General features: G+C 56.7%; 1 protein-coding gene across 1 annotated transcript in view; it reads right to left on the reverse strand.

Moving 5' to 3' along the window:
• Positions 1-343: 343 nt before the first annotated feature.
• CALU (calumenin) overlaps positions 344-14,255 on the reverse strand; it is a 14,763-nt gene continuing 851 nt past the window's right edge. The window contains exons 2-7 of the mRNA XM_039704531.1: positions 10,010-10,240; positions 5,912-6,105; positions 2,436-2,602; positions 2,274-2,334; positions 1,785-1,984; positions 344-1,694 (exon numbers count right to left, since the gene is read on the reverse strand). Coding sequence (XP_039560465.1) covers positions 1,590-1,694; positions 1,785-1,984; positions 2,274-2,334; positions 2,436-2,602; positions 5,912-6,105; positions 10,010-10,233 — 951 coding nt within the window. The 5' untranslated portion in view covers positions 10,234-10,240 and the 3' untranslated portion in view covers positions 344-1,589. The remainder of the gene's footprint in view (positions 1,695-1,784; positions 1,985-2,273; positions 2,335-2,435; positions 2,603-5,911; positions 6,106-10,009; positions 10,241-14,255) is intronic.

Here is a 14,255-nt window from a genome sequence, read left to right on the forward strand (position 1 = left end):
GGAGGGCAGGGAGGTGGGATGGTGCCACTCACCTCCATCTGTGGGGCTGGGGTGGGACCTAAGGGACCCCATCCGTGGGGCTGAGCTCCCCATCCATGGGGCTAGGCCCCCCCATCTGTGGGGTAGGGGTGGGACTGAGCCCCCCCATCCATGGGGCTGGATTCCCTGTGGGGCTGAGCCCCCCAGGCCCCAGGGGCAGAAGTCCCACAGGCCGCGTGTGTCCCCACAATCCCACCCAGTTCCCCCCCTCCCCTCCTCAGGGCCCCCCGCCCCCCGAACCCTTCTGGCTCAGTCCAAGGGGGCTCTCCCAGATCCTGGTTCAGGGGAAAACAGGGAACTGGGGTTTGTCCCCCTCGGCCCATCGGGGGGTGAACAGTTTTATTGAGTTCCAACCAATCCGGATCCCTTCAATCAGCCCGAGGAGAAAACCAAGGAATAAACCCGGAGGAGGCGAAAAATCCATGTCTGGAGTTGTCACAGGGCCCCAGATCCTCACGGATGGGAGCCAGGGGATGTTAGGAGAGGGGCTGCAGGGCTGCGTGGCTGCGCCAGAGGCTTTCCCAGCGTTCCAAAATCACTTCTCCTGTCCCAAATCATCCCTGGTGTTCCAAACCAACCCTGACATTCCCGGATCACCCCCAGCATTCCCAAATTCCCAAGCCTTGCATAGGGCCATATTCCCATCCCACTTACCACTGGATTTAGGGAGGGGAGGAAAAGGAGGAGTGGAAAGGGGAGGAGGAGATGGGAGGATCCGGTCAGCCCTTGGAAACCTTTGGGAAAGGATTTAAAGGAAAACGTGGGAATTTGGAGACGGCCGGGCCCGATTCCACACAGCTCTGGTGGCTGCAGGGGGACAAACAACACAGAAGAGAGAAAACCTGGGAACTGTCCCAGAGCGGGGTGGGATGAGGCCCTCCCCCAGAGGTTTGGGGGATTCAAGGCACTTGGAGCGGGGCTGGGGGGAAGGGTCTTGCCCAGATCCCTCGGAGCAGCCACAGGGGAGGAGGGTCCAACCTCCCTGGGGTCACCTCTGGGTCACCCCCTGGGTCCTGCTGCTGCTCTGACGGTTTTGGGGGTTTTCAATGTTCACTTTTCATTCCAATTTCACATCAGTGTTTCAGTTTAATTCAATTTCACTTATTTGGTTCCAATTCCATTTCAATTTTCAACTTTGATTTCAATGTTTAATTCCAATTCCATTTTTAATTCAAATTTCAGTCCAATTCAAATTCCAATTTTAATTTCAACTTTAATTCCAATTCCAATTCCAATTTTTATTCCAACTGCAATTCCAATCCCAATCCCTCTGTGAACTTCCCACTCCCCCCCAGGCCCCCTGGCCCCGCAGCCCCGGGCAGCCCCGTCGCTGCCCCCGCGCCAGGGGAGCTGTTCCCACACGTGGTAAAACCAAAACATACAAAAATAACCCAAAAGTCGTTAAAATCCGGGGAAAACCCACAACGAGACGAGCCCCAGGTGCCGGGGGAGTGTGGCTTTCCCGACCCCGTCCCCGGGAGCCGGGGTTTCTGGGCGGCGGAGCGGCCTCGGCGAGGGACGGGGCCCACAGGCGGGTGCCGGCCTCGGGCCTAGAACTCGTCGTGCCGCACCAGCGCCTCCCCGAAGTCCGTGGCCTGGCTGCCCACGAACAGGTCTGACTTGTCCACGATCTCCTCCCGCGTCAGCTTCCCGTCCTGCAGGGAACGCCACAGCCCGCTATTGCTCCATCCCGCTATGTCCCCCGCCTCCACCCGCTCCCCACACCCCCGGAGCTGCTGGCCCACCTTGTCCTGGTCGGACTCATAGACGAGGTGCCGCGCCTCTGCCTCGGCGTGGTCGTAGTCCGAGGGCAGGATCCAATCCTTGGTCTCCTCCTTGTCCATCTTCCCATCCCGGTTCTTGTCGCGGAACTCCACGAACTGCTCCCGCTCCGTCTTCACCCACTCAGGCTCATCAGCATCACCGTCCTGGCTGTACATGTCACCTGCGGGGGCAGCAGGATCAGGATCGGCCCCACGGCCCTGTCCCCACCCCAAGGATCGACCCAAAGCCTTGAGTTCCCTCAATCCATCCCCAAAACCCCAGAGCACCACCTGGGTCACGATTTCACCCGAAAATCCTTGGTGGAGGCCTAGGGGCAGGTGGCAGTTGAGAGAGAGAACATTCTGTGAGGGGGAGGACTGGGAAGGACACAGTGGCAGTGGCTCCCACAGGACAGGGACACTGAGGGGACATGGACAGGACATGGAGCAGCAGCAGCACCAGTGTCTCACCAATGTACTCCTCCAGGTCAATGAAACCATCGCCGTTCTTGTCAATGTCCTCCATGGTTTCCTGCAAGAAGATGCCAGCGTGAGCCAGGCCCGAGGCAATTCCTGCCCCTCAGTGACCACCCGCCTCCAGAGCTTCCTAAAGTGCCTCTGTGCTGGCCCCACCTGCACAACGATGTCCTTCATGTAGTCGTACTCCTCGGGGTGCAGGAAGGCCGTGAACTCCTCCTTGGTGGCGGCCAGGTCCCCGTCCTTGTCGGCCATCTTGAAGCGCCGCTCGTCCCGCACCATCATCTGCTTGTAGTTGAAGCCATCGTCGGGGTCCGGGTCGTCTGGGAGGGAGCACAGGAGCACCCGGGTCAGCTCGGGCAGGGCGAGGACCCATAACCACCAACGCAGCCTGACCCAACTCAACAGTCTCAGCTCAACCTCAGCTCAAGCTCTCCCTCCTCTACTGAACCTCAGCTTCCTCTCAACCTCAACCTCAAGACAACTTCGATCTCCCCAACCCAACCTCAACCGTCACCCCAACCCAACCTCAGCCTCCTGAACATAACCTTCTCAGCCTCAACTTCCTCAAAGCAACCTCAACATCCTCCACCCAGCCTCAAACTCAACTTCCTCCCTCTCAGCACGACCTTCTGATGCTTTGCCAGCAAAAGCTCAATTGCAGCCACCACTTCTCTCCCGTGCCCACTCCCAGGAGGAGGAGGAGCTGCGGAAGCCCTGGGATCATGACATTCCCAGGGAGAGGCCCCAAAAGACAGGGCTTGGGGGCTTTGGCCGGCACGGCCAGAGGCTCAACGTGAACTATTTTGGGAGGGGAATGTGTAAGGGGATCTCACTGGCTGCTGGCAGTGGCAGGGCAGGAGGCATGGGCCGGGTGGGACCGCGGGGCACGCGTGGCCGCTTGGCACAGCCCCGCAGCAGTTCCGGACACAGCAGTGTCCAGCAGCCCGTGGAGAACAAGGATCCTGGGGGACACTGCCACGCTCTGCTTATGTTAAACCAGAGCCAGGCCCCATCTAATAACAAGGTCCAAAAGCCCCTGTGTCCCTGCTCTGTTAGCTGGGACAAAAGGCAGGCATTGGGGAGCCCTGGATTAAGGGGCTCGGGATTAAGGAGCTCTGGAGCATCCATTAAATATCCAAAGACTTTGACTTTAAGGCAGCTCTAGGGCAGAATGAACCCTAAATTCCCCATTCTGTTCCCAAGGTTTTGCCTTGAGAGGAGCATAGCCCCGAACAAGGAAACCTGCAGGACCAGTGCCATTAACAGATGATTCTTAATTGCTGTTGGGCTAATTAATGGGTTTGATGGGGGATAGTGGGGGGGGACAGATGGGTTAAAAAGGGTTAAACCCTCCCAAACCCCCACAAGTTACTTCTTGCCTTGGTCCCTGGGCCGGGAGAGGCTTGGGGGAGCAGACGGAGGGGAAGCAGACAGAGCTGGAGGTTTTGCTCAGAGTATGGCAGCAAACCCACAAACTCAACCCAACATCTTGTGTCCTGGTTTTGGACCCCACCATGGGATTGAGGAATTAACAAAAACAGGAGTGGTGGTGATGATGATGATGATAATCTGATTTTGAAGGGAGTTTCAAAGGAATTTCCAGTCTCAGATGAAGCTCCTGGACGTTTATCACTTGATATTCCCTGCTTCCCAGGACTCCCCCCAGCAGAACCCCACACTGCTCTGTGACACTGCTGGGGGCCACCCAGTGACTCATCATCGTGTGTAATTAATTAATTAATAAAACCACTCCCAGCATCTCGTTTTGCTGACAAAACACCACATTCTGGACCCTCCAGAGCAGCCGAGGGCAATGCCTGGTCCCACGCATCCCTTGGCCACGGGTCAACACTCAGGAGGCACTTCCAGAGGCATTCCAGCCCCACTGTGGCCAGGGAGGGCAGCGAGGAGAAGACAGGGGAACATTTTAGCAGCAGGGAGCTGTGGAAAAGCAATTCCTGCCGAGAGGAGCCGGAGCCAGAGCGTGAGGCAGGATCCTCCCGGCGCTCCGTAAGGACACAAGTATGTGGGAGCAGCACGAGTGGAGGCTCCACCAGGCCTGCCAAGGGCAGCAGCCTCCAGCACTGCTCCAGCTCTGGAACCAGCCCTGCTGGGGGCTGGGCACGCCCCACACACCGCCAGACTGCAGGAGGGAACTGCTCCTTCAGCTCATTGAGGGGTTCTGTTAACTCAGGGTTCTCTCATTAAGGCTTTTCCTGGTTAATGTTCACACTTCTCCCTATCCGACACCTGCAGGTCCGAAATGCCACCCCAGACCCCTCAAACATGCTCAAACCCTCCCCAGACCTCTCTGTCCCCTTCCAGGCCGGATTTACAGAGGCAGATTAGCCCAGACCCCAGAAACCCATGGCAAAGGGAGGTCTGGGAGGTGCTGCCCCAGCCCAGGGGTGCCACCAGGGTGGCCACCAGCACAGCAAATCCAGATCCTCCCTGATCCCCAGGGAGATGGATGAGCCTCCTGTGCTGCAGCTCCCCCTCTGCACATCCCGCGGAGCAGTTTGACTATTTTTGGCAATATTTAGGAAATTAGAATGGATTCGACACTCCAGAGCTGCAGCTCCTCCACCCGGGCAAGTCTACAGTGCTGGAGGCCAGAGCTGGCACAGGGCTTGAGGGTTTAAGGTTTTAACCCCAAAAGAGCTGCTGCTTCCCTCACTCCCAGGGATGTCTGAAGCTGTGCCACACTGCTGGCCCAGCACATGTCCCAAAATCCCCCAGTTCTGGGGTCCAACACTGCTCCCAGGACAAGGGAAAGAAACTGAAATCTCTGCTAGAGTTTTTTTGGGTTTAGGGACACAATGGACACACCAAGGTGGATCCACAGCCGGAGATCAGTGGGTTCCACCTGCAGGTCCCAAATTCCCCCACAAGCCAGGAACTCCAAAAGGCTGGAAACCCCCATTCCCACAGGCCATTCATCCCAAAATCACCTGGATTCAGCCCAGAGCTGCATTTGTCACCAGGGACATTAATAATGCCCAAGTGTGGCTGCAGAGGGGAAAAGGAGGGTGTGGGGCGTGTAAACTTTCCACTGGGGAGACTTCCATGTATTTTGGGTTCTTTTTCTTGGATTTCTCTTTGCTAATGCCACCAGGAGGTCAATTTGTAGTTTTAGAGGTTTTAAAATGTAACATATTGGGGACATCTGCTCCAGCTGGCCCCACATATACCAAGGCCACAACCTACATCATATTCCTGTGCTTATCCCAGGGGACAAATCCATCTCAGGCCAGCCAAGTGCCAGCCCAGCACCACTCCACACTCTCAATCACAACTTCCTCTGGGCCTCCCTAATCCAGGCCCCAAAGTCCCCCTCCACCACAACCTCACCTGGATCCACGTCCATCCCACCGACGATCACTCCATGAGTCCACCCTGATCCATGATCACCCGCTGACCACTGTGCCACGAGCCCATCCCAACCCCTGACCACCCGCTGACCACTGTGCCACGAGCCCATCCCAATCCCTGACCACTGTGCCACGAGCCCATCCCAACCCCTGACCACTGTGCCACGAGCCCATCCCAATCCGCCTCCACCCCAAAGCAGAGCAGGACATCCCAGCTGCTGGTTCCAGGAAAGGCCCATCCCAAGAGCCAGGACCTACCCAGGATATATCCATAGGTGGCATTTTTATACTCCTCCCAGGAAACAAGCCCGTCCTCATTGAGGTCATGGCCCTTCCACTGGCGCTCCACATCCTCGTAAATCCAGCGCTTTTGGGCAAACTTGATCCAGGCCTTCAGCTCCTCCACTGTCACAAAACCATCTCCATCCTCATCTATTTTCCCTACAATCTTCCTGTAGGAAACACAAAAATGCAGCAAAAGTTAAAAAAACGAGAGGTTAGCAGGGAGGGAATGGGAAGGGGCAGAGGGGGCAAGTTGAGGTCATTACAGAATTTGGGAATTCAACCATTTGGAGAGTTCATCCTTAAAACCAATGTATAGTTCAGCTGCCAAAACTTTGGCTCAGATATGAAAATCCCTGGCTTGGCCACTTTTGGATCACTCAGGTTTTGGTTTCTTCAGAAATTATGAGTTTTAGGGGGAAAACTTCCTTTTAAGCCCCTGGAAAGACCCATCCATGCATCCTTTGACCAAGACAGTGCAGGTGATGAGTAAACACCCATATTTATATTAAAAACAGGAATATTGGCTCTGCCTCTCCTGGTGACGCCAGGAGAAAGTTTGAGGTGGTTATAAAATTTGCAAATTCAACCATTTGAAAAGTTTATCTTCAAAACCAACATTTGGGTTAGCTGCCGTAAAGCAAGGTCAGCTGCCAGAACTCTGTTTTGGACACAGAAAACACTGGCTCAGACTCGGGAATCACCAGCTTGGCCACTCCTGAACCACTCAGGTTTTGGTTCCTTCAGGAATTACACATTTTAGGGGAAAACCTCCCCTGTTAAACCTTAGGAAAGCTCCATCTGCGTGTGCGCCGGGCGAGGAGCAGGGACGCACATTTCTGCTGAACCCGGGGAGTTTGGCTCTGCGGAGGAACCGGAGCCGCCCAAGCCCAGCGGAGCAGAGCGGCCGCGGTGCCGGGCCGGTCCCGCCCGCTGCCCGGGGCAGACACCGGAGCCAGCCCCAGAGCCGCGTGCCTCCGTTATTTTTAGCAGCAGCTGTAGGAAAGGCCGGCAGGAATGCAGGATCCAGGGGCAGATGGAGCCGGGGGGTGGGGGCTGCCTGATCCGCAGCGCTCGCTCCCGGAGCACGCCCGCCTCGGTGCTGGGCAACTTCTGGGCTGCTCGGGTGAAAATCAGCGATAACAGTCCCAAAATCCTTTGTCTGCTGAAGCAGGATCCCGGTTTTTTCCTCTAACATGAAGGTTTAACGGAAAACAGTTCGGGAATCCTGACCTCCAGCCCAGGTATTTGAGGAATTTTAGAAGACAGGTGGAAAATACGGAATTTTAAATTTTAGATCACCGCTAGGACTATTAATTCCAAAAATATTGATGCAAAGGGAAAACCGGGCACCGGAGCCACCCACGCTCACACCCAGGTTTCTGTGTTTCAGAATTGCCTTGGTCTAGGAAAACCAGGAATTCCTCTGTGCCACAAAGGATGTTCCTGGAATGAGAAGCTGGAGAGAGACTGGAAGAACAAGGGGAAAATGTGGAATTTAGCTCTGACAGTGAGAGGCCAGAGTAGGGGCAGTGGGCAGGGCTTGGAAACCTGAGTAATTTTAAAGAGAAATATATAAAATAAATATGTAAATATAAAAACCAGCTCATCAATAGTGCCCAAATTTATGCAGAAATATGTGAAATATTATAGAAATATTTCAGAATTGTATATATCAATGTGCAAAGTGTCCCTTCTGATATTTCTGATCAAACACAGAAATATGCAAAATGTCACATAATATTCAGAATTTTCCATATAAATATATAACAAGTCAATATTATAATCAATATCATAAAATCAATATTCTAAAATTCTGCATAGGATTATGTAAAACATCACATGGATATTAAACGTTTGTCCATGTAAATATATGAACCACAAATAAATCTATCAAATCCTTCCTATTTCAGGGAAAAAAATTCCGTGTTTCCCTCTCCCAAGAAGGTACACCACCGGCAACGGGATTTATTAGGGAAAATCCCTGGAATGGAGGACCAGAGCCGGGAGGGGTTGATGGCCAGGCAGTTTTTCCAGGGCAGTTTCTACGGGGTTAATTAGGGAACAGCTTCCCAGGGAAGCCAAACCCTCTCCAGGCCAGAGCAGTGCTCAGGAAGCTCGCAGCCCTCCTCCCCACCCTGCTCCGGGGGCTGGCACCAGCTGCTCCCGGCTGCTTTCCCAGGGCAGCGCTTTCCCAAAGCCCCTGCAAGGGCGGGCAGCAGATGTTGGGGCAGGCAGCTGCTCTCCGCTCTCCGTTCCCACTGCCCGCTCCAAGGGACGCCCGGGCAGCGCTGCCAGCGCCGGCCCCAGGGCAGCAGGGAGCAGAGCCTGGAACAGCGGCACAGCCCGCTGGGGCACAGAGCTCTGAAGGCACCGTGACAAGGGGCCCATGGAAGCCCCTCCGCTCGGGATGGCAGAGCTGGCCCTGCGGACGGCCTGGGGCTGTTTGCGGTAAATCCCGGTGGAAAGGCGTTCCGGGTAACTCGGCAGAACAATGGGATTGAGCCGTGACAGCTCTGGGATCGCAGCCCTGGCATCGGGGGAGGCCCAGCTTCCCTCGGATCTGACGCTGCTCCAGGGGCATCGAGGCGCTCCCTCTGATTGTGCCAGCAGGCAAAAAAGGAGGCACAAAGCCTCCTGGATCCTATATTTCAGAGCTTGTGGAGCAACCAGGGCCTGGCTCCAAGAGATCAAGGGGTTTTCCAGTTTAAATTGTCCCTGGAGGGAGGAAATTCCCAATTCCCTCCAGCCATGAAGTTCTGGGGGAGAGGCCAGCACCTCCTTCCCACTTTGGGAGTGGATGATCCATAGGGATGGATGGAACCTGGCACCCCCTGCCCTGCACATCCCACTGTGGGAATTGGCTCCCTCTGGAAGTGTCCCCAGCACCCACATGTGGTTGAGCTTTTCTTTCCCCTCAGGGAGCACCATTCCCAAGAAACAGCCCAAAATTCACCATGGGCTGTGGTAGGTGCTGCTCCAGCAGCAGCAAGGTTGGGATGCTTGGCTGAAAAAATCAAGTTTGATGAAAAAAGGAGAGATTCAGGTGGAATCTTGGGAAGGAATTCCTGGCTGGGAGGGTGAGCAGGGGCTGGCACAGGTGCCCAGAGCAGCTGTGGCTGCCCCTGCAACCCTGGCAGTGCCCAGGGCCAGGCTGGACACTGGGGCTGGAGCAGCCTGGCACAGTGGAGGTGTCCCTGCCATGGCAGGGTGGCACTGGAGGGGCTCTGAAGTCCCTTCCCACACAAACCATTCATGAATACACAGCCAAAGGCACCCAGTTCCAAGATGACTGGAGCCCAGCATCCAGTGTCCCAAGCTCCCCAGGGAGCCTCCATCCCCCAGGCCCCCCCACCCTGCTGGAGGCTGCACTTCCCTGGTTTGAGCCCCCCCGAGCCCCAGAACAACTGCAGCAGCAGCTGCTGCGGGGACACCCGGCCCTGCACAGCTCCGGAACCATCCCGGGCCAGATCCCAGGGGAAGAACAGCCAGATCCCAGGGGAGGCATGGCCGGATCCCAGGGGAGGCATGGCCGGATCCCAGGGGAACCATCCCGGGCAGATCCCAGGGGAAGCACGGGCAGATCCCAGGGGAGGTGCAGCCATATCCCAGGGAAGGCAGGGCCAGATCCCAGGGGAGGCACGGCCAGATCCCAGGGGAACCATCCCGGGCAGATCCCAGGGGAAGCACAGGCAGATCCCAGGGGAGGCATGGATGGATCCCAGGGGAGGCACGGCTGGATCCCAGGGCAAACCTGGCCATCCTGGATCTGAGGGGAGGCACAGCCATCCTGGGGTCCCAGCGGAGACCCTGGAGGGGGAATTGCCACACAGGCTCTATTTTCCCAACTGCCAACCAACTTCCAACTGAGTGATCCCAGGGGCTCCAGAGGCACCCGGAGAACGGGGAGCGAGCACAGCACAGTGCAGAACCCCCGTCTGCTCTGGAGTTTTGGGGAATGCCTGGCACAGGAAATGGCTCGGGTGGCTTTGGGGAATTCCTAGGCCGGCAGCGGGGCCTCCCGCAGGGGGAGCGTGCGCGTGTGGCTGCACTCCCGCTCCACGCTGTCCTTACCCCAGGCGCTCCTTGCTCTCCTCCGGGGTGAGCTGGTCGAAGCTCTTGGCCTCCTCGGCGCCCAGGAAGGCGTCGTGGTCGTAGTCGAAGCTCTGGGCGTCGTCGTGCTCGCGGGCGCTGAGCGGGGCCTCGCGCACCACCCGCTCCTTGCGCTCCGTGGGCTTGGCCGAGCCGCACAGCGCCCACACGCCCAGGCACAGCAGGAGCCGCGGGAACCGCATCATGCCGGGCCTGCGGGGCAGGGACACCGCCGTGGGACAGGGACACTGGGACAGGGACACTGCCGTGGGACAGAGACACTGGGACTGGGACACCGCCGTGTGACAGAGACACCGCCGTGGGACAGGGACACTGCTGTGGCACAAGGACACTGCTGTGGACTGTAGGACAGGGACACTGCCGTGGGACAGGGACATTGCTGTGGGACAGGGACACTGCTGTGGCACAGGGACACTGCTGTGGGACAGAGACACTGGGAAAGGGACACCGCCGTGGCACAGGGACACTGGGACACTGCCATGGCACAGGGACACTGCCATGGCACAGGGACACCACCATGGGACAGGGACACTGGGACAGGGACACTGCCATGGGACAGGGATACTGGGACACCGCTGTGACACAGGGACACTGGGACATGGACACCGGGACAGGGACACTGCCGTGGCACAGGGACACTGCAGTGGGACGAGGACATCACCATGGGATGGGGACACTGTGGTGGGACGGGGACAGTGGGACATGGACACTGCCATGGGACAGGGACACCAGGACGGGCACCAGGCAGCACCAGGGCCAGAACAGGGAGGGACAGGACTAGGTTGTGTTGTTGAGGAAAAATGGGGATTAGGGCAGTTTTTTTGGGAAGAATAGGGTTTGGGGGCAGTTATCTTGGAAAAGCTGGGGCTTGGGGCAAATCATCTGGGAGAAATGGGGATTAGGGCATGTTATTGGGGAAAAAACATATTATTAATAATACAGATGATGGGAGCAAAAAAAATTAATTAATCCAGATGATCTGGATAAAACGATAAATATGGATTGTCTGGGCAAAGATGATGATTTAATGCAGATTGTCTGGGAAAAATGGGGAATTACTGCACGTTATTAGGGAAAATGGAGAATTAGTGCAGATTTGTGTGGGCACAAATGACTCATAAATGCAAATTATAGGGGAAAATGATTAATATTCTCAGGTCAAGTTGATTAACTGATCCTAATTATCAGGGCACTGTAATGAACTGATATGGGTTATCTGGGCAAAAGTGATTCACTAACACGGATTATCAGGGCACGGGGATTCATTAGCACAGATTATCAGGGCACAGTAACTAATTAACACAGATTATCGGGGCACAGGGATTCATTAACACAGATTATCGGGGCACAAGGAATTTCCAGCCCCGGTGCACATGGGCAATACTGGTTTGCCCAGAGCTGCTCCTGACTCCATCCCAGAGCCCTCAGAGCGGCAGCTGGGCTGGGAAGGGATCCAGGGGTGGGGAAAGGGGTCCTGGCAGGAAGGAAGGAAGTGGATCCAGATGGGAGGAATGAAGGACGTGCACACACCCCACCACATCCCCTCCCCAAGCCCTGGTGCTCCCCCAGACCCACCTTGGGTGAATCCTCCCCCACAGACCCGAGCCCCCCACACCAGGACCCACCTGACCAAACCCCCCAAATGTGCCTGGGATCCATGGCAGCTCTGGAAAGATTCCAGAGGCTCATCCCTTCAAATGAACTCAGGAACTCAGGTGTTCCCCATGCTCGTCACTGAGATCCCATCATAGATCCAGGTGTTCCCCATCCTGATCTCTACATTTCAGTCCAGGCATTCATCATCCTGGTGTATTTAGCCTTAAATTTTAATCAAGATTTCTGGGTTTTAACTCTTTCACTCTAATTTATATTTATGTATTAAATACCAGATATTCACTATCCAGAGCTCTAAAATGCAAATTTAATTCAATATATTCCTCATCCCTATTGCTTTAACATAAATTTAAAGCCAAGATATTCCCCATCCTTACCCCTTTAAATTTGCATCCAGGTCATCCCTGTCCACAGCTCTTAAACATAAACGTAAACCCAGGTATTGCCATTCCTTATCTCTAAGTCTGTGGTTTAAAAACCAAGTATTCCCCTTTAGCCTGAACTCACAGCAAGGAGTTCTGCCCTGGGAGTGACCCAGGAGTGACCAGGAGTGACCTGGGACTGGTCCCACATCAAACCAAGACAGTGGTGGCAGGACATGGGGGAAAGGACGTGGAAAAGCCCTTTCCTTCTTTTCTTTGAATGAGGATTTATCAGATCATTCAGAAAATCCACAAGCTTCAATTCCTTGGAAGTGGGGGAGGAGGCGGCATGGGGAGGGGATTTGGGTTACAAAGAGTAAAAGTCTTTTTTAAAAGACACTTTCTTAGTGTCTCTGGGGAGGAGAAGCCTTCCAGGAGGGAAAGCCAGTGCCAGGTGTATGTGGAGTTCTGGATTTCCATGTCCCCAGGAGCTGACTCCTGCTCCTCTGGCTATCCCTGTCCCCAGGAGCTGACTCCTGCTCTCCCTGGATATCCCTGCCCTGAGGAGCTGACTCCTGCTCCTCTGGGCACATCCCAGCCGCCAGGGCCTGCCCAGCCCAGCCTGGAGCACAGAGTGACCTGGAACGGGTCACACAGCCCGATTTTATCTGCCAGTGTCCACACAGAGCCCGGAGGCACTTGGAAGTGATTGAAGAGGGACAATCCAAGCTCCAACCGGATCTGGGCAGTGCTGGGGGCCAGGAAAGGTGCTCAGAGAGACCAAAACCCACCACCCCACGGTTATCCACAAACGAGTCTCCAGAAAATCCCAGCAGCACCAGCAGCTCCTGCTGACCAGGGCATGGGCCCTGGATTTCCGTGGAGATCCCAGCCTGAGGGAAAGCAGAGCCCCTCTCCTCCCAACGGGCCTTTGGCCCTTTCCTCACAGATAAAGGGTCTCTGGGTGAGCTGCAGGCAAGTCGGGAGCAGGAACCAGTGGGGGGAGATGTGGGGGTCAGAGTGGGGGCCCAGAGCCTCAGCTGGGGAGGAACTCGGGATTCCAGCAGGGCTGGGTGGGATACTGATGGAGGACCTTGAGATTCCAAGGATGCTGATGGAGAAACTCTGGATTTCAGGTGGGCTTGATGGGCTGTCAGTGGAGGAACTTGGGATGCCAGGTGGGTTTGCTGTAATATTGATGGAAAAACCCAGAATTCCCATTGGCTTGCTAGGGTACTGACAGAGGAATTCAGGATCCTGCACCGGCCTTGGAACTGTGGTGACATTTAGAGGAAACTGGTGGGAAGCAGCCCCTCTGGACACACATTTCCCATGTGGGAGGCCAAGAGGGTCCCATAGAACCCCCACAGGTAACACAATTTGTTCAGGTTTGGGAATCAGCCTGTTTCAGCTTTTTATGGGCTGGATCCCACTGGAGCAGCCAGGGAGCAATTATCTGGGACCCCACGGTGCCACCCCGGGGGCACGGCGAGGGCGAGGGGAATTCCAGCCCTGAGAAGGATGTACGGACGTGGGGAGACACGGAACCCAAACCAACCCCGGGGCACAAACGGGCTGCTCCTGCCCCAAACCAGCCCAGCGCCTGGGGGTCACCGAGAGCTGCGGGAGAGGAGCACGGCCTTGGGGTGGCACCTCCCCGGCCCAGAGCCCCCGCGCACGGCAGCGCCGAGGGCCCCGCAGCCCGGTGTCCCGGGGGTCCCGGGGGTCCCACAGCCCGTTATCCCGGGGGTCCCACAGCCCATTATCCCGTGTCCCGGGGGTCGCACAGCCCGGTGTCCCGGCGTCTCGGTGTCCCACAGCCCGTTATCTGGGTGTCCCAGGAGTCCCACAGCCCATTATCCCGGTGTCCCGAGGCTCCCACAGCCCGTTACCCCGGTGTCCCGGGGGTCGCACAGCCCGGTGTCCCGGGGGTCGCACAGCCCGTTATCCCGGTGTCCCGGGGCTCCCACAGCCCGGTGTCCCGGTGTCCCGGGGCTCCCGCAGCCCGGTGTCCCGGTGTCCCGGGGGTCGCACACCCCGGTGTCCCGGGGGATAACGCCCAGGGGAGGCGATGGATTCCCGCGGGCCGCGAGATGCGGACGGGGCTCCGTCCCCGGGACCGGCGGTCCCGACCGGCCCAGCCCGCCCGCCCTGGGCCCGGTGGTGGGCGGCCCTGGCACTCGGCACGGCGCGGCGGGACGGGCCGCAGGAGCCGCGGACGCGGCGGCGCC

This window comes from Passer montanus, unplaced genomic scaffold (genome assembly GCF_014805655.1).
Source record: "Passer montanus isolate IOZ18808 unplaced genomic scaffold, ASM1480565v1 scaffold177, whole genome shotgun sequence".
Taxonomy (NCBI): domain Eukaryota; kingdom Metazoa; phylum Chordata; class Aves; order Passeriformes; family Passeridae; genus Passer; species Passer montanus.